Below are 21560 nucleotides of genomic sequence, written 5' to 3'. Positions count from 1 at the left end.
TCTGGTGTAATAAAAGACAACGATCAGCCGACATGAACGATGTTGGCCGATCTTTGCTGTTGTTTGGCTTTCAACATGTTGAAAGTCAAACGACCAGGATAGCAATAATCTGCTGCTGTCGCTCCGTGGAATAGGACCGCCGCTATCTTCTATGGGCTGCCTGGACGATCTAGCGATCACCTGGGCAGCCCCCCAGCACCTCTCCGCAACCGCCCCAGGTCTCACCTGCTCGCTCCCGATAGGTGTAATAGAGCTGACGGCCAGCGGGGAATGAGGAGCAAGCGAGCGCTAACAATGCTCATTTGCTCCTCAACATCGCCCCGTGTAATAGGGGCTTTAGGCTCAGGACTTTAAATGCCAATTTGCAACAACAGCTGTGATAAATAGACAATTTATGTTGGATTGCAGTCAATGGAATCACAATCAGAGTGTATACACAAAGTATACGTTCCGGCCGGGATCCCTAGGGGCTGCAAGAGAAGCTGGCATGTCAGTTTTTTGCATCCGCTATTCATTGAAAAGCAGCTGCACAGAACTGACAGGTCACACAATGGAAAGTGTGGCTCCAGCCGCACTTTCCATTGTGTGCAAAGGTGAATTTGGATGCGGGCAAACATGGTTGCGCACGCATCCCAATTCAGCACAGAACAGCTGGTGTCTTACAGGCTGTATCCGTGTTTTCCAGGACTCGCTAGGGTTTCACCCATTTTCAGCCACTGGCAATCAACTAGGGAGTGTTTCGGTTTGTACAAACCCAATCACGCTTGAGGTTCGCTCATCTCTAGTCAGTTTACCATTGGTTACTATTTACCAATGTCTTAGAACCTCAAATGCTGCAGTTTTCTTGTTCTAGCACCCCAAAACTAAGTGTGCTAACTCACAGGTCAGCATGCCCTATAATCAGTACACGTTGGTTCACCATTGTTCTAGAACTGCAAAATTCTGCTCTGTCCCAAATGTCAAGTGTGCCATGTTCTAGGATCCCAAAGCTTGTTGTCTATTGTACAGGGGCAATGTGTCATTATCTTAATACCCCAAAGTGCCATTGTTCCATTTTACTGGGGCCTGTATGTATATTCTATTGTTAATAAATCCAATTATTCATTGTTCTGGCTCCCAAAATGTCACTGTGCCTTTGACATAAGACTTTAAATGTCAGCATGTCATCGTATTGGGATCTCGAATACCAATGTGTCCTTGTTCTCTACTACTAGCTGCCAGTAGATAGTTGTTCTTGGACTCCATATTTCAGTGTCCCATCATTCCGGGACTTCCGTTGTCTGTACGCCATTATTGTTTCTCCTACTAAAAAACTATGCTGCAATGTGGTAGAATATCGCTGCACCTGCTGTGTTAAAACGTTCTTATTTTCTCTCGTAGAACTGAGGAAATCCAATGACATTACCAGCTGCTTGTCCATAAAGTCTAAATTACAGAAGGAAAATGGCGAGGTAATGTATTGAAGTGCACTTCTATGTAAATGTATGCAGTCTTGTAGGATGTTTCGAGGCTGGCTTGTTTTTCTTTCAAATTCTTAAATAAGGGAAGTTGTCACAAGGAGATGGTAGTAAATCATGAGCAACAAAAGCCATTTTGCAATGTGTGGTCACATGAAATATCCAACAGCCACATCTACTCCTTCTGTGAGCCAATTTTAGACTTTCTTCTTAATAAATGGACTGAAAGGATGTCTCCTTGGACACCACCTTCATTTTTTCTTAGCCCTTTACAAATTAAACAAGTGATATGTTTTTAGAGAAAAATTGCTAGTCTTTTTTAAGGATTTGTGACTTTTTTGGTTGATTTTATGCCATTTTTTTTTTTTTACAAAAACGACAGTAAGGCTATGTTCACACTACGTATATGTCCGGCCGCATATTTTCGCGGCCGGACATATACGTGTTAAACTCCGGCCGGGGATTTACGCTAGTTGCGGCCGGCTACGTATGGAGCGCGAACTTACGCCCGCAGTCTACTTACGCTTCCCGACCGCCCCACATAGCGATCTGACAGCTGTCTTTTACTTGGAAATCTTCACCTAGCCCCGGACACCCCACAGAACCTTTTGGATCGGCACAAAAAGGTGGAAAAATGAAGAAATCACCACTACGTACAGGACCGCATGTTACGCTACGGGCGTAAGTTACGGCATTTTCGTCCTCAAACAATGGTCTGGTTCATTTTTTACGGCGCCGCATACGATCCTCGCGTAAGTTCTTACGAAGTGTGAACTGTGCAGCCGTAGATCGTATACTTTCCATTGTACGCAAACTACGTAAGTCTCTGGCCGCTTATTCACGGAACACGCTACGTCCGGAGACTTACGTAGTGTGAACATAGCCTAAACGTGGATCACTGTCTTTTTTACTTGGTAGTGGCAGAGGGAAGTGTATCTGACCCCCCCCCCCATCAATTTAATCTCAAGAATGAGGGCCCGAGTCATGAATGAGTCATGTACCACCATCACTCTATTAATTCTCTATGAAAGCCATCAGAGATGTCCAAATAGTATATTCAGCTATCTCCAGCAAATTCAATAGAGAATGGATGGAGCAGCAGTGCACACAGGAGAATCGAATCCCTGTTTGTGATATTGCGGGGGGAGTCGGTCACAGCAGTCAGATCCCCATGATCAGATAATTGTTTCCTATACTAAGGAAAGGGGATGACTTGTCATCAGGGTAGAACCCCTTTATAGAAGTTGTTAGTCCATTCTATAAAATTGATGGCCAATATTGTTTGTTTCATTTGCCATCTTATAAATGGCTTTTCAGTAGTGTTGAACGGAGATGCCAAAGGATGTATCCATGTTTTTCAGGACTACTTAGGATGGCATCCAACCTCTGCAGCCGTGGGGAATCAAATGCTGAACGTTCGGGTTTCTAGAATGTTGCTGAACCCAAACAGTTTGGCATCGCAGCTCAACACTCATCATCAACCCTCCCCAGGAGTAGTGATATAACTGTATTAAAGGGGTAGTCCGGGCTGGGGGGCTTTTTTGCTTATGGCCAGGGAGGAGGTGGATGAGGGCAATGACGTCCCCTTACCTCCCCAGTTTCAGCACCGTGTCCCGCATCGCCCCCAGTTTGACAGTCTTCCCTCCCCTCTCCATTGCAATCAATGGAGCTGTGTCACAGAGGGGAGGAGGTTTTGTCACACTGGGGTCGGCGGGCCCGCTTCCAGTGCTTCAGGCTGGGACGGTGACTGGGAATAGACCGGTGATGTGTGCAGGAACTGTGCCGCGGTTCAAAAAAAAAAGACCATGGCATCAGCATCCCCGCACCAGCACTAGTCTATTGGTGTAAAGATCTTTAAGCGATGTACCTGCTGATACATTCACTTTAAGTAGATTCTGTATTTGCTTTATGGAGCGCTGTCACTGTCACTTTAAAAACTTTTGACATCAAAGAGACAAATCAAATGTTTTGATTAGTTGGGGAATGGGCGTTCAGACCCCCCACTGATTTCGAGAAGCAGATAAGAGAAGCACGTAGTTCCATCTCTCTTCACAATACACAAATAGTGCATTCACTGCATGAATCTTATACAGTGACCAGCACTAAGGTGCTTCCTTCTCCCTCCTCATTCTAGTGACCTTTAGAGACCCTGCCAGATCAAAACTTTTGACATTACTTCTTGGCATGTCAATTTTTTTTTTTTTTTTTAAAGTGACAGTAACAATTTAATAAAGGTTCTCTGCTAGAAGAGAACCTAGAAACCATTCCATTACAGAGTAAATAAACTTAATTTGCTGAAACCGGAATAACAGCCTAAACAGTGTTAAGATGGTAATGATTCCTATGAGTCGCATATGGTGAATACGCTGGTCTGTATACACAAAAGCAATGTACATGCTAATGACCTACAGTAATTCCGGTGAAGTTATGATTCCCATTTGTCTAGACGAACAGATGTGAATGATTAACCCTTCTTCCACCACTGTAGAGCAGTGATACGGTCTAGTCTGACTCTGTATTCATTGCTTCTATCCCAGGTTTCTTCCCAAGAAATATCGGAGCTCTAATTTGGATATAAAATATCTGTCTAAATGGGAGATAAACCATTTGCTTCATACATGAGAAGGTCAAGACTCTATTCATTTTAATATTTTATTTGAGTGAAATTGAAATCTTCTTGCACAAGGTGAAGGCTGCATATTAAATGCGCTTGGGCCAGTGAATGAGTGCTTTAATTTCTCAGGCCGCTCCTCTCCATCATTGGATGGAAGCAGTATTATGGCTCTTCTAAAAAATAGACTTCAAGAAGGATTGGTTTTCTAGGCGTTTGATGGATTATGATTGCATTTGTATCTTTAAATCTGTCCCCTTTCATGGTCCTTCCTATTATCCTAGAGGAGATTCGAAGTGCTTTGAATAACCTTTAGATAGTGACTTGCTGGTGGTTTAGTAACACAGTAACCGCAAGTGTAACGTGAATGAGCGTCTTGCTGACAAAAGAGGAGGATATATCTAAATTGTCTGAGGGTAAAAACCTACCTAACCACTTAAAAATTTAAAGGGGTTTTCCGATGATGACATTTTAACTTTCAACTGTCTAACTGTCTGCTCTGTTGTCTTTATTTTCCCACTTTCTGTCTGGTGTACATCCTGTTTTATACTGTAGCTGGGATATCAGCCAGCTCTATCTCCAGGCTCCTGTGATAATAGTTGGTGGGGGTTGTAGTCAAGAAGTTGTGGTGGAAGGGAGATAGAGCTGGCTGAAATCCTAACTAGTGTAAAAGCAGGAGCAGGAATTCTATTACAGGATGTACAGCAAGTGGAGGTAACAGAGGTAATACAATTACTTTATTTTTCATTATACATCAAATTGTAAAAGAAGATAGAGTCCATTCTCCTTGCAAGAGATCATCTAGAATGCAAATCCAGAATCAAAACCAGGACATTATTTACAGTCAAAGCATTTCCCAAAATGTTCATTTATATATAATTAGGCTTCATCACCCAATTTTTACCACGAAAAGAGTCCATCTCGCTGCTATATGCCCTTTGCAGAAATGCCAGTGGCTGAATTTATAATCCTCTATTACAGACAATATGTATTGTAAAAATATATTTTAAAACTGGGATGTGCAGCCATTCCTTTCTCTCCAGTTTCCATATTTTAAAACTAACTGGTGGTTTATACACATAGAGAGGTGTCCATGCTTATCTTTTCTTTAGTTAAGTATTCAAATTTCTCATTAAACCACTTCAACACAAAATCAGAAAACTCAAAAAGCTTCATTTATACAATCACTGGGTGAGACACATAGGGATACACAGTGCTTACACTTCCTGATAAAGTGCCTGGAGATCATGTTCCTATAAAAGAGACTTGATCTCATACCATGCACCTCTAAATCCACTAGAGCACATAAATAAAACATGTCTAATTCTTAAACAGTGTAAAGTTGAGGTCATTCTCACATTTTGAGCATGGTCCGTAAATATGGACTATGTGCTACAAAAGGGAGTTTGGAGCTCCCGGTATTATGATTCGAAGCTCCAAGTTAAATTATATTTTAGTTGGCTTTCTCTTCTGCTGGGTTTCCACATATGCATTGAGAATGCTTTCCAAACATGGTAGAAGCCACTGCCCCATTTCTCCCCCAATAGCTATGCAATGTCATACAGCTTTTGATGGAGAAACGGGGCTGTTGGGGCAGGCAGAAGCCTCCAGAGACCGTCCTGTTAGCTTGTGGTTCAGGCAGATTGAAGCATCCTAAAACTGGATCTGGAATTGGCACAAGACCATAAAAGATACAATTTTTTATGGGTGTTAAAATCTTTACGCTCATTTAACTTTATGAAGGCCACAAAGTCAACTCTGCTTCTCGGAATATGAAATAACAGACTATATACTAAATAAGTACTACGAGGTGTTACAACTTGTTCTCCTTTCTTCCAGGAATCACGACACGGTAGTGCAGTGGAAGAAGATTCTGAAGGAGATAATGATTCGGAAGAGTTTTACTATGGAGGGCAGGTGAAGTTATTATGAGGAATATAGTATGATCTGTTTATAAGCATTGTCATGGTCTTTAAAGGGGTTCTTAGCTTTTTTTTAAAGTAGGATTGACAGGCTTTATGAAAGCCAAAGTTGCCCCTTAAAAGTGCCAGTGTCTTGTACCTGGAGCAGTTATGACATCAATGGTGGTTCAGTGACACAGTTACAGGGACACACCACATCTGCACATCTGGTAGGTACTTGAGTACCTTTATGCTACAGTATAGATAGAAAGGGCAAACTTTGGACCATGCTTCCATTATTCAACCACTAATAGACATGTAGTCTAGGACAAAAGCAAAGTTTTGACTTTGTTCATGTTTTACCTTTTCCTTTTTCCTTAATGTGTAGAATATCATTGTCTGCTCTGCTATTACTGTAAAATCCTCAAAAGTCATGGCATCCAATATTAAAGGATTCTTCATGGATTTTTAAAGATGGAAACCAGCTAGAGCTAGTATCTCATCACAGAGCGGTCCATGGATCACCACTTCATCAGCTCAATCAGCTCCAATAAAAAAAAAAGTTTAAAAAAAATAAATCGGTGTAGATGTTATAATGGAATACATGCTTAGGCCATGTTCACACAATGTGAAACACCGGCCGTTCTGTGACCCGGCCGGGTCACAGAACGGCCAGTGTTGGTAAAGATCATCCCGGCCAGTACTGCATGCTGGTTCCCGGGCGGCCCGCATCCCAATTCACCATTGAACACAATGAAGAGTGTGGCCAGGGACGCACTCTCCATTGCGAGACATGTCAGGCTTGGGTGACCACTATTCAATGAATAGCAGCCGCACAAAACTGACATGTCAGTTTTTTGTACGTCCGCTAGCGATCCCGGCCATAGTGTATACTATGTGTACACACTCTGGCCAGGATTCCCTCTAACTGCAGTACACGTACTGTAAGTTGTGTGTAAATCACGGCTGTTGTTGCACATCGGCAACAACTTCCATGATTAATACACAACTTACGTTGTGTGTACATGGCCTTATTCTGCAACAGAAAAATCACCTCTCAATTTTTAAATAGATTAGATTATACAAATCTGTTTAACTTTCTGACACCAGTTAATTTAAAACAATTGTTTTTTATCTCCGGAGTACCCCTTTAAACCCCTGGCCAAGCCACAGAAACTATCCCCCCCCCCCTCCCACAGATCTAACTCTGCTGTATCTGTATTCCTCCGCCGTCCTCTGTTGTTTAATGAAAGTGTTAATTAAAACTTGACTCCCGTATAGAACTTTTTTATGGCTCCTAATATTAAATTAAAGTTTTGAGATTTATTTGCACGTCCTAAGAATACTTATTTAAATTCCTCCAGAATATTTTAATGTCTTCTATGCGGAATTAAATATTTCATTAGCTTAGTTTATATTTTATTTATGATCAGTTATAACACACCGCTATATAACTTAACTCTATTCTATTACACTGAAATGCTCTCCTGTGCAGCAAATTATAAGGATTTCCTTTTTTTTTTTTTTTTTTCTTATACAGGATACATATTTAATGTATATATTCCTAAAATGACGACTTAAGCTTTAAGTTCAATCTGTTTTATCCTGCACAATATTTGTGAATGAGAACCTTAATGCATTCTTAATTCACTTTAAAATGAATTCCCTTACAGAGCCACTCCAAACTTATACATTATGAATAAAGGTATATAAACTACCAAGGACTATGTGGGCCTATTAATTATTGAGATGGGGAATTCATTTTACACAAGAGTGGATCATAGTCTGTGTACAGTGATTGTAAAAAAGCTTGGAAGGTGCTAGAAAACTTGTAGATGAGTCTGGCCGCTGGAATGTAGCAGTGCTGAGTTTGCTATTTAGCCCAACCATAAAATTAAGTGCTATGTCCATTTTAGTTAATTCATAGATGATAAAAATAATGTTTTGGGGTCATTTCTTGAGTTCAATGGTGCAGATTTAAAGGAGTATGGAGAATGTTTGCATTTATTTATTCAAATGAGTGACTGACTGATATGGGACAGCACCACAGCCAGTGATTACCCGAGCGGGCTGTTACACTCCACATAAGAGTGACAGCCCGCTCAGCCAATCAGGGGCTGCAGGGCTGTTCAGAGGCACCAGGCACCACAGAGCCAGGTGCTGAAGACATCGAAGGTGACTATAAAGCTTTCTCACCGCTCCCCCTCCCCCCCCGCACTGCACCCATCTCAACAAGGAAGGGGGTCACTTAACCCCTTCCTTGCTGGTATGGGTGCAGTGTGAAATCAGCCTGGCCCCCAAGGGGTAAAGTGTGTACGCAATGCATGCCCACTTAACCACCTATGGGTCATGGTGAACAATCTGGCACCCAAGGGGTTAAGTGATCATGCATTGCGTACACACTTGATCCCTTGGGAGCCACACTGAAAGCAGCGATCTGTAAAGATGCTGCATACTGTAAGGTGCAGAAGGCCTGTCACAATGATGGGTGTTGTGCTCCTGTTTGTTTTTTTGTGTGTTTCTCCCTTTTTGTTTCTCAGATATCAGTATCTTGAGGATTATGTTGGATTCAGTGGACTACGTCGCTGACCAGCCGGTCGTCCACGTAGTCCACTGAATCCGAACTAATACTCAGGATACCGATATCTGAGAAACAAGAAGGGAGAAACAGACTAAATACTAATACCGCTCCCTGTAATGGTTTATATGTAAAACATGTGTCATTATGGACTTGGTGACCACCAAGTGGTCGAATTTAAGTTTCCAAGAAACAAACATATTTTTCCCATTGACTTTAATGGGGTTCAATATTCGATCGCATAGTCGAGCATTGCGGTATGTTTGAATCGAATTTCGAGCTTTCGAATATTTTACTACTCGCTCATCTCTAGACGTTTGTGTATGTTTCAAATGTCTCACATTGGAATAACCCTCAAAGGGTGCAGCTCCCATGGGGGAAGAGAAAATGTGAGCACGGCCACACCTAAAAGTTTATGATCCAAAATAAATTTGCTCTATAGTCATTGGGGATTTCCAGCATTTTTTTTTTACGAAGGGTGGAGACAAGTAGCCCATAGTGACTATGTGCACAGTATTATGGTAGCACCTGATCATAGGAGGAAGTACTCTGTGTTCTACAAAAACCTTCAGGAAGAGAAAAAGCATCAGACATTCAGTATCTGGGGATTTCCATTAGGTTTATTATCTCTAGAGGTGGACAAACAAGATTTCTAACGTCTGATAAATCACTGTTACTGTATGTAAGGCAATGGTCAGTGACTAGTGTAAAGGAAGTGTATCAGATTTATTATACTGGAAACTTCTAGCATACAATGTATCTTCAATTTGATCCCTAAGTATACAGTTTTTATAGTGTTGGATTGGATTCAGAGCAATTATAATGTACCATATTACCTATCCTGTCCTTTAAGGATGATAAAGGTTGCTTACATGAAGAATCCTCTCTTGCAGGTGAGTTACGATGGAGAACTTCACAAGCACCCACAGTTGGAGGCTGACCTGGCAGCGGTGAGAGAAATCTATGGACCCAGTGCTGTATCTCTCAGGTAAACCCTATGGGGGAGATTTATCAAACATGGAGTAAAGTGAAACTGGCTCAGTTGCCCCTAGCAACCAATCAGATTCCATTTTTTATTCCTCACAGACTCTTTGGAAAATGAAAGGTGGAATCTGATTGGTTGCTAGGGGCAACTGAGCTAGTTTCACTTTACACCATGTTTGATAAATCTCCCCCTATATGTTAGTATATAGTATATAAAATGTTGCTAGATGCAATCAATGTGAACATGCATCTGGCTGCCATGATCATGTGGTACAGAGGACCTACTTTTATTATTCCGAAAACTATTTAAGATTTTCTTTTTTTTACTTTAATTATCTTATTTAAAAAAAATCATTTTTCTGTAAACACCTTGCTCATGGCTATGTCTGGTATTATAGTTCAGCTTCATTCATTTAATGGGAATATGCTGCAATACCAGATACAGCCCGTGGACAAGGGTGGCACTGTTTCTAAGGAAAGGGGAAGGCCCGTATATATTTTTAATCCCGAACAATGGGGGAGATTTATCAAAGGGTGTAAAATATGCACTGGAATCAACTGCCCACAGCAACCAATCACAGCTCAGCTTTTAGCTTTGGTAAAGTGAAAGCTGAGCTGTGATTGGTTGCTGTGGGCAGTTTACACCAGTGTATATTTGATACCCTTTGATAAATTTGGGCCCACATCTTTATTGACATTTAACAATGCTCCATTTATCATAAAGTGCTTGTTACATACTCTGTATTGTCCCACGCCTGCTGCCATCACCTCTGTACATTTCTACATTTGCTGAACTGGGTACCAATTATACCAGACATAGAAAAAAAAAGGAAAAAATTTGGTCAGCTCTCCTAGAACACTGTTCACACTAGGCAGGAGCACGTTGCCATGGCTGAAATTGCAAACACACAAAAACACAGAAAAATGCAACAGCTCACCGCAACAGCAAGATACAGACCCACCATAGACCATATACCAGGCATGTTGGCATCTGCACAGTGTTGTGGTGGTGGCTGGGGGGGGACAATACAGACTCTTTACATTGCAATATGGGCTGTTTTATTTATTAACATGATACCAATTTATATTGCAGGGAATATGGAGCAATTGATGACGTGGATATTGATTTACATATAGATGTTAGCTTCCTAGATGTAAGTCATTGAAATCTGGATTTTATTTTACAATAAACTTTTTAACTTTTTATTTTTATTGCAATTTAAGTATGCATTTTAAGAAACAAATGGTGCAAAAGAAACAAGGTGCAAAATACAATAACAGAGAGGAAAGTAAAGGAAAAGAGTAAAGTACAGAAAACTAGATGAAACAAGCCACAATAGAGAACCATTGCAGAGAATGTACAGTGTGGAACACCACTGTTTTGTTTGATATATCTATATTATATATATTTTTTATAATAATAATAATAATAATAATTATTATTATTATGTTATTCATTTATTGTTTACTTTAATATTCCACACCATATTAAAAAATGCAAAGTGTCAAAGAGGCTTTCCCAAGCTACTAAAATGCTGCAAGCTGTAATGCCCACCCACACACACACCCACCCACCATTCCTGACCCTGCTTTATAGGGATTAACCAGCGTTAGAAAAGCATGTCCGTTTTCTTTCCGAGACAGCACCACTCTTATCTTTAGCTTTGCTGTCTCTGGAAGAAAGTGGCCATGTTTTTCTAACTCTGGATAACCCCTTTAAGCTTAGCTTTCAACTGACTGTCAATTAAACCAGGACAGGGATGGGAGGGGGAACCCAATTTAAAAATCATGTTCGGCACTCCGTCAATGGGTGGTGCACGTAGATGAGAACAAATCCCACGTTGTATTATTATATAATTCTCGGCACTATAATTCTCGGGATGGGAGGGGGAGCAAAGAGACAACCCAACTTTTAGCATTTTAGGAGCTGAAAAGAGGTAAATGGGAAAAAAAAGGGCTCTCCGGGATCATTTTTTTTATTATTTTTTTTGAGTGAAAGGAGGATCAGGTTTTGGTACAAGGCACAGCAGAAACATTTCCCCTCTAAATGACAACATATAAATGCAAACCTCTCCTGATTATGATGGTCCAGCTTTACTAAGAATAGCCTAGATTGTATTCTTATTAGCGACATTGCACTGAATGTTCTCTAATGTCCATTTAGTCATTTATCAAGCTGCCTAATGCTGTTTAGTAAATCCTGTTACTTGGCTTGTCCTCATATAATGTGACTGCGTGCATCAAGCTGCTTGGAGAATAGAACATTCACATAGTAGATTTTCTAGCAGCAGGTTCCGAGAAGCTCCTGTACTGTATCGCTGATGGTAGGGCAACCTTCTAGTAGCAGACCACCTTCTATAGTTGTTCCATTTAAAGCCACAGTTGCAATAGCGCATAACACCAGCAGCCCGTGAACACGTCCCCTATGTGTGTACTAAGCTAAACACCTATGGATTTCTGGACATCCTACACTTTGTATATGGTTTCAAGGTCTTCTCTTCTGCATTATCCTGTATAGTAATAATTGCTAACAGTGCAGTTGGAAATGCCACCAAGTTTATTGTAAAAGTTCTATGTTCATGCAGTAGTGCGCCACACATTCAACACTCATTGCTATCAGGTGGTGTTTCTGGTGATTGAATAGCGATCCTGTCAGTAATGGAGCACAACATGTCAGTGCACTTTGTTAATGTGAGTGCATTATTGGGTGCTATTCTGTACATTATGTGATAGAAGACAGCACTCCATGGCACAGATAAACCTCACAAGGCAAAGTGTGACAAAGGGAATAAGATGGAGACCCTCACCTGGGCAGGTTGTGCCAGCAATAAGCGATCAGCCACTCCTGTGTACTCCAACAACGGAATCCACTGACTATCAATCCAGGTTCCACCAGGCGCAGATCTCCAGATCATGTGAAATATTCGAGTCATCCTGATTCCATATGATAAACACCATTTATTCCATAAAAATTGCTAAAACACAAGGCGTTTTGAAGCTGTTGAGGCTTCTTTTAAGTATAATAATACAAGAGGCATATATGATTTATTGTATTTTAAGTAGATATGAGCACAACTGGAGCATACTCGAGTCTGATGTTCGAATTTGAATACTGGTGGCTGGAAAACTTGGATTCAGCCCTAGGGAGCTCAACTCCCTCAGCCACCAGTATTAGGCTATGTTCACACAATGTATGTTTTCGTAAAACTACGGCCGTTGTTGCAATCTGCAACAACGGCCGCACTTTGTACGAGAACATACGTTGCCTTGCTTTCTATGGGATCCCGGCCGTAGCGAGTACACATACTATGCACTCCGGTTGGGATCCCTCCCGGAACCGCAAAGAACTGACATGTCAGTTTTCTGCAGCCACTATTCAGTGAATAGCGGCCGCAGAAAGCCCTGTCAGTGCACACTATGAAGCGAGCGGCTGCGGCCGCAAGCTTCATATTGTGCTGTGAGAAGTTCTGATGCAGGCCAGCCAGGATGATCTTTTCAGAGACCAGCCAGGTCACGGAATGGCCGGTCTCTTATGTCTTTTGAACATGGCTCTACATAGTAACATAGTTAATAAGGCTGAAAGACGACAAGAGTCCATCAGGTTCAACCTACAGAAACCCAGAGGAAGCTAAAATCCCCTATGAGGCAGATGCCCCATCACAGGGAAAATTTTCTTACTGACTCCAAATGAAAATCAGAATAAATGGCGAACCATCGGACTTGGGTATGCTCCAGTTGTGCTCATCTCTGGTTATAATGCAATAAATCATATATGCCACTCTTATTATAACACTTGAAAAAGAAGCCTCCACTGCTTCTTTTGCCTTGTGTTTTAGCAATTTTTACGGAATAAATGGTATTTATCATATGGAATCCTGATGACTCAAGTATTCCACGGGATCTTGAGATCTTTGCCTGGAGGAAAATGTGATTGGTGGAGTTCACACTTCTATACATTATCATCCTTCCAATGGTGGCTCTAAATTTGTGATATTGAGAAGGTTCCTCCAGAGGGGCCTTCTCTTAGTTTCTTTATCTCTTTGCATGCATTTGCAGAGCTGTGACAATCTCCTGGCCCGCCGGTGTGTAATTGGTAGAACACAAACAAATAGCTTATTTAACAGCTGGCTGGATGTATCAGTGATGGTATTGTTTTCTGCACCACGGTGTATTAACTTTGTATTTACCAACTATATTCAACATTTTTAAAGGGCGATAGGTAGTCTCTAGTTTTTATTTCTTTCTGCTTTCTTTAAGGGGATTTTTTTTATAGTTTAGATTTATAAACAGTCTATTACCTAATAGAGGATACAAAGGACATATAACTTGTCTATGCCTACCCCTGACAAACCATTGATTTAATTAAACTGGGAAATACTAAATTTTCACTATGGTGGTACTGCGAGAACATTAAACACTTACAACTATGGTCCTTCCACAGTTTGCAGACTATTGCTATAGAAGGTCACCATACCATTAACCCATTGGAGTCAAACTCGTGGCCCTCCAGCTGCTGTAAAACTACAATTCCCATCATGCCTGGACTGCCAAAGCTTTGGCTGTCCAGCCATGATGGGAATTGTAATTCTAAAACAGCTGGAGGGCAACATGTATGACATCTGTGCATCAACCTATTGTCAGGGAACCCTCCCAACTAAGATTGCCCGACGGACTTTTGACTTATCTATACATTAGTCTATGACAGTTTCCCTACTGCTGGTCATACACATAAGATATATATATATATATATATATATATATATATATATATATATATATATATATATATATATACATACATACAGGGATCAAGTTAACCCTGGCTACTACTCATGTTAAGCCTGGCTACATCTGTATATATATATATGCACACTCAGCCAGTTGTTTATTTGTCCTGAAGGTAGAGGGGTGAGAAAGTCATTGCCAACAAAGAATCGGACACTCAAAACACCCAAACCTTCTTTCCCTGACATCTGCCATATGGTTACATGGCCAGCTTAAAATTCAGTACATGCCCTGCCAAAAATGTCTTTCTTTTTTTAGCAGTATAAAAGATAATCTATGCTACATAACCTATTCAGGACAGACAAGAAAAAACGGATGATGTACAATGGCTATAAGAGTAATAGCCCCTTTGGGGTGTCTTAACTCATGGAAAATTCATTGCAGAAGTTTGTGACTGCAAAATCTGCCCTTAATTCTGAGGGTTGTTTGTGCGATTTTTACAAGTCTCACTTACTTACCTGTTGATTTTTACAATACTTGTATCATGTAAACATACACTTAAAGCAGCACTTAATACATCTCCAGCTGTTGCAAAACTTCAATTCCCATCATGCCTGGATAGCCAAAGCAAATTGTAGTGTTGTAACAGCTGGAGGGCCAAAGGTTCCCCATCCCTAACTTAAAGGTTCTGTCTGTCTCTTAGCTATAACCTCTATAGGTTATAATTCATAAGTTATAAGTAATTCTCTCTCTCTCTCTCTCTCTCTCTATATATATATATATATATATATATATATATATATTTAATTTATTTATTTATTTTTCATCCTTTAGGAAGAAATTGCTGTAGCATGGGATGTGATCCGCACAGAGCCGATTGTAGTCCGTCTGCATTGTTCTCTAACACAGTATTTAAATGGCCCAGGTTAGTAGACAAGTGGTTCATTATTACAGTCTTGACGCATCATTTGGATATGCTATCATATAGTGCTAATATGTTTTGGAAATGGGGGAAGGATGGAATTGGAATCTTGGAGAAAATCCACTGAAAATATGCAGACTCCATGAACGTGCAGCCCTGCTTGGGTGGAGTAAATCCATAGATCTGTGAGCCTTTTCAGGTCTAACAACAATAACCTTTTGTATGATTACATTATATTATTATTATTATATTATTATTATAGCTATTGGTTGTGCAGAGGGTACGGTTGCACCTGGGCCCAGGAGCCTAAGGGGTTTAAAAGCTGAACTGTCATCATTTGGCCTCCTGGGTTCTTTCCTAATATTACAAACCCCGGAGTCCAGGGGTGTCTCTCACATGTTCAGCGATCAAACAAGCCAGGAGGCATAAACTATGGATATTAACTGGATGCTGACCACAACACTCTTGTTTCTGGGGATATTATCAGCATACAACTTTAATAACTTTACAAAAGTCCTACCTACTTTAAAGGACATGAAGACTTCTCTGAGCCTTGAATAACCTTATTAAATTCTTTATCTGAGCAATTTCCATTTCCAGCTCCACAGAGGCCGTTATTCTATATCTCACTTATGAAACCTATTATGATCAACACGATTCTGTACTTACAATTTCTTCTAAAGATTAATTTGTCATTCCCGGCTGATGGAGATAATGGTTATTGTAATAAACTTGTTATGCTCATGGCAATATTTTCCATTTTGAAAACTGTTGCTATACAGGACATTGTACAAACAACAGATAAAATGTATAATTTACCCCTAAAATTAGTTCACTTACCAATACAGAAGCCATGAGGAAGCCCTTTAGGGCCCAGGCTCAAACCAAATAAGAGATCTGAAGGGACATCACTGGCCAATTGTGTCAAATTGTGTGGGATGATTCTTAACTAGAGATGAGCGAACCTTGAGCATGCTTGGGTTCATCTGAGCCCAAGTCTTCAACATTTGACTCCCGCTGCCTAAAGAAGTTTGACGAAGCCCTAGGGAGTCTTTGAGCCTATAGCTCATCTCCTTTCTTAACTAGTGTTGAGCCTACTTCCAAACTGTTTGGGTTCTGCAACATTCTACAAACTCAAATGTTCAGCGTTGATTTCCGGCAGCTGGAGAAATTGTATGCCACCCTAGGGCTGCCAGGGCTCCCTAGTGCGACACCCAATTTCTCCAGCCGTCGGGAATGAAGGTTTGTAGAACGCTGCAGAACCCAAACAGTTTGGAAGACTGCTCTTAGTATAGAGTAATTAACTCTTTGCAGGTATAACAGCTTCCACTCTTCACTTTGGGAAGATTTTCTACAAGATTATGGAGGTGTCTGTAGGAATTTTAGTCCATTCATTCAAAAGAGCTTCTATGAGGTCAGACACTGGTATTGGAGTAGAGTGCAGGCCATTCTAGTTCATCCCAAAGGTGTTGGATGAGGTTCAAGTCAGGGCTCTGTTCACCCACAAGTTTTTCTGCACTAGGGCAGAAAAGGGCCAAACCCAAACTATTCCTACAAAGTTAGGAGCTATAATTGTCCACGATGTCTTGGTGCAGAAAGATTAAGAATTCTCTTTACTTAAATTAAGGTTTCTAGGTCAAACCCTGAAAAACACCTCCATAGCATTAGCTCTTTTCCACAAAACTTAACAGCTGGCACAATGCAGTCAGACAGGTAATGTTCTTCCAACCCAGAGTCATCCATCAAATGCCAGATAGAGAAGTGTGATCAGTCACTCCACAAGACGTGTTTACACTGCTTTGGAGTCCAGTGGTGGAGGCTTTCCACCTGACACCTGGCATTGTGCTATAAGAATTCTAGGTAGCTGCTCGCCTATGGTAACCAATGCTACCTTCTACGGAGCACATTTTTTGCTGATTTTAATGCCCGATAAGGTTTGGTCTTTACAGCTATGGAGTCAGCAGAGTGTTGGTGACTTTCATGCACTATATACCTTGAGTACTATATACTCATTGACCTCTGTAACCCTATGTGATTTCCACTTCATGGCTGAGCTGCTGTAGTTCCTAAATGTTTCCACATCTCTGTAATACTGCTTACAGCTAATGGTGGAAGATCTGGGAGGAAAGACCTTTCAGGATCTGAGTTGTTGCAGTGGTGACTAGAGATGAGCGAACCTCGAGCATGCTTGAGTCCATCCAAACCCGAACTTTCGGCATTTGATTAGCATTGGCTGCTGAAGTTGGATAAAGCCCTAAGGCTACGTGGAAAACATGGATATAGTCATTGGCTGTATCCATGTTTTCCAGACAACCTTAGAGCTTTATCCAACTTCAGCAGCCAACGCTAATCAAATGCCAAAAGTTCGGGTTCGGATGGACTCGAACCCGGACCCGGTTCGCTCATCTCTAGTGGTGACTCCTATTACTCCTACTCCTCTTTAGAATGACCCTTTCTATCACTAATGTACGGTATGGAAAAGCAACTGCATCAGTAGGGGCTGGATACTATACACCCGTGGAAATAAGATGTCAAACAGTCCTGAATATCTGAAGACCATCTTGGCAATTCAATCTATGTATCTTTTATTCCCAGTGGCTTATATCAGGGACATAACCTGAATTCACAGGGAGATAGGCCCACCATTCAATGATGGGAAACTAAAATAGCCGCTATGGATATGGATGATATCCCCATGTATCAGAAAACGTACAAAGTGCTAGACAGCATAAATCCCCCAACATGACAATCCCTTCAAAAAGTTACAATAATCTTACACCTGAATGGTCAGCGTCAATATAGAGGCCCCATAGTAGCTACTACAGCTATACGTACATCCATTAGTCCTTGTTACCAGAATAAACAGTCACAACAGAAATATAAGTTACAGGCAGAGTTAATGTTCATCTGTCATGACCTAGCAGAGGACTCCCACTGTCTCTGCTTCTATTCAGTCATTGAGCTCTTTATACTCTGAAGCATTATTAAATGGCCTGTATGTTTTTTTGCTGTCTCTTACAGCTATATACTTTAGCTGCTCGTGCTATACTGCTGATTGTATAAGCTTGCTCTATGCATTTACAATAGTGTTATGGAACACATGGAAAATACCACAGGTATTTCAAGAGGAAAGTGTAAGAAGCTAATCTTAGTGCTGGTCTGGTTGTTGTTACCTCCTGAAAATATTAAAATGAATGGACCTTTAAGGCACTGAGCCCATTGAGGTCCTAGCTATGAGTTTCGAGTATATACACTGTATGTTAGGAGCTCTCTATTATCTTATGTGTAACTCGAGTCCAATTTTGTGATATTTGAAGACATTGAATGCCCTAGTGAGTCCAGGAAAACATGGATATAGCCATAGGCCATAGACTGTATCCATGTTTTCCAAGACTTTTTAAGGCTGGAAACACACACAGCAGATTTTTGGAAAACTGCCACTGCAGTTTTTGTGCCAAAATCAGAAGAGGATCCAACATAAAAGAAAAGTCCTCCCTTTATATTTTCCATCCCAATAGAATTTTATTTTGTTTTTGGAACACAAACTACAGGGTATCTTTAAAAAACAAACAAAAAAACTGCTGTGTGTGTGTTTCCAGCCTTAGGCCATGTTCAAACAACGTAAGTTGTGTTTTAATCACGGCCTTTGTTGCCAATGTTCACTGCAGTTAGAGGTAATCCCGGCTGGAGAGTATACACAAAGGGGGAGATTTATCAAACATGGTGTAAAGGGAAACTGGCTCAGTTGCCCCTAGCAACCAATTAGATTCCACTTTTCATTCCCCACCGACTCTTTGGAAAATGAAAGGTGGAATCTGATTGGTTGCTAGGGGCAACTGAGCCAGTTTCCCTTTACACCATGTTTGATAAATCTCCTCCATAGTATTCACTACTGCTGGGATCGCTAGCAGCCGTACAAAAAAACTGACATGTCAGTTTTGTGCGGATGCTATTCATTGAATAGTGGACGCACTTTCCTGACAGGTCACAAAATGGAGAGTGCGGCCAATTCACCATTGAACACCATTGTGTTCAATGGTGAATTGAGATGCAGGCACACACGGATGCACCCACATCCCAATGCGGCACAAATGAAGATAATATGGTCGTAACTGCAGTATTGGCCAGGATAATTATCACTGACACCGGCCGTTCTGTGACACGGCCGTTCTGGTCACAAAATGGATGGTGTCATACGCTGTGTGAACATGGCCTTAGGCTGCATCCAACTTCTGAAGCCACTGCTAATCAAATGCTGCATGGACCCAAGCATGCTGGAGTTGCACTCATCTCTACTCATGTGCTTTATGATAATCTCTAAACTGTGAGTGAAAGATGGTTCCCCAGCATCTATAACCCTACCAATAAATCTAGAGAGATATGTCTGTGTTTTTCCATTGTTTTTATGATTTGGTGTAACAATCCCATATTTGTACTTTAGAAGTTTCGTACTGAAAGCATCACCTATCCACAATTCCAACCATTAGGACTAGAATAGGGTCCTGGGTCCTTGCAGCAGTCGGTCATGCATTGTGCTGCTCTATTCAGACGTGACAAAGATAGCGCTATAGCCCTTTACTCTTTACCGACTCTTGTCCAACCATCACTCCATATATTCATCACGACACTGGGCTCCTATTATCATGGTCTGTTCCCTAGAATCACTTGTGTATGTAAACTCTTTTGAGTGCAGTTTTTATATCTCGTACTTATGGTCTCATATTCTCTATTGTCTTCCAGTGCCAACGGTGGACGTCTTTCAGATATCAACGAAAGAAAAATTTGGTTTAGGACACCAGTTGAAAAAGTGAGTTATAGAAAGTCCAAGAATAATACTGTATAATTAAATCACTGATACTAAATAAATATATATATATATATATATATATATATATATAGTATGTGTATAATGCCTCTGTAACATGGTTTCCTATAGAACATGGCACAATGGAGGATTTTGAGCATGTACAGAAATATAATACAGCTAAATTAATGACTCCATCTAACCGGAGAACTCATTCCCTTGGTTTAAACCTCACCTATTAATGAATGTCTTCCACTAGAATACACTGGGAAAATTGATCCAACATGTTTGTTGTTTGCCTCCTTCCTTAAGCCAAAGCAAATAATCAGATAATTCTGGGAAATTACTGAATCAGGCAAATCAGATAATCGGGTGGATCGATGCATTCATTTGCAACTATAATTTACTTATCCTGTAATTACCATGTAATGAAGCATTGGCATTAGCTAAAGACTTGGCTTCATGTTATATAATATATTTGGCAAATGGATAGACTGCAATGTTATGTTAATTCCTAATATTATTATTATTATTATTATTATTATTATTATTATTATTATTATGTTAGCTGGTAAAGACAGTGGTTTATATAGGGTCCAAGCCCAGGTCACAACCCCATCATGGAGCTTGACAGGGTTCTCGTACCAGGTTAGAGCATATCAGTACTATAAATAGTACATGGTGATTGGGTCAAGCCCCAGGAGCCTTGTCCTATTCTTGTGGTTGGAGCAATCCATTAATGCCTTCCAGGACTTCATGTAGCTGACCATCAGCAGAATATAGTCCCTTAGTGGACTGTACAAGGAGACAGGTAGCAAACACAGCTGGATATTTGCTAGGGGTGCAACCTGAAACAAATCGAAATTGGCTCCTCCAGTAGATGTACTGACTCCTGTAATATGTTTCTGTAAAACGGATTATGTCTCCAGGTACAGAGAACCTCAGATCCTTCTGGAGGGAGCGGTCACAATATCAGGAAATTGCTATTTATATGATTATTTTACAGTGTGGTTATTCTCTTTATCTTTGTTCCATACAATGAAAGGAGTTTTCTGACCTACCGCAATGGGCTCCTACAGGCTCATGATATTTAATATATCTGCTGCAATGCAGGTCCTAATCTCCGGACACTGTTAGATAGCTATTAGGGCAATAAAACAGACCATACCTTTTATATATGTCGTTGTGCTTCCAGAATGTAGAAAAAGCAATGTATCAAGGAGGCTTTCCCAAGCTCCCAAAGTGCAGCAAGCCATAACACCTCCTGACTCCCCCATCCCATTCCTGACCCTGCTTGATTGACAGTCGGCTGAAAGCTAAGTACTAAGCTCAGGGATAGGAATGGGAGGAGGAGTGAGGAGGTATTTTAGCTTGCAACAATCCAGGAGCTTAGGAAAGCCTCTTTGCACCTGAGAATAAAAGCATTTTCAATGTTCTGGTAACATAGCATCTCCTTGACCTAACAGTTATCCAAGTCATCCAGTTAGCAGTATGGAACCTGATAGATTCACTTGAAAATGCAATGAATCTTTTAACATTCACCTTGTCAACATTATGAAGTGCAGGCAAATTTTCCTC

The 21560-nt window shown here is 40.8% G+C and overlaps 1 protein-coding gene across 1 annotated transcript in view; it reads left to right on the top strand.

Moving 5' to 3' along the window:
* The window catches only part of PARP8 (poly(ADP-ribose) polymerase family member 8), a 181359-nt gene that overhangs the window by 113213 nt on the left and 46586 nt on the right, over window positions 1-21560 (top strand). The window contains exons 5-10 of the mRNA XM_069963050.1: window positions 1381-1451; window positions 5908-5985; window positions 9441-9535; window positions 10625-10685; window positions 15091-15181; window positions 19919-19985. Coding sequence (XP_069819151.1) covers window positions 1381-1451; window positions 5908-5985; window positions 9441-9535; window positions 10625-10685; window positions 15091-15181; window positions 19919-19985 — 463 coding nt within the window. The remainder of the gene's footprint in view (window positions 1-1380; window positions 1452-5907; window positions 5986-9440; window positions 9536-10624; window positions 10686-15090; window positions 15182-19918; window positions 19986-21560) is intronic.

The sequence above is a fragment of the Dendropsophus ebraccatus genome, chromosome 3, assembly GCF_027789765.1.
Source record: "Dendropsophus ebraccatus isolate aDenEbr1 chromosome 3, aDenEbr1.pat, whole genome shotgun sequence".
NCBI classification, from domain to species: domain Eukaryota; kingdom Metazoa; phylum Chordata; class Amphibia; order Anura; family Hylidae; genus Dendropsophus; species Dendropsophus ebraccatus.
Note: the sequence above shows the minus strand (reverse complement) of the source record. Positions and strands in the feature narration are given on the sequence as shown.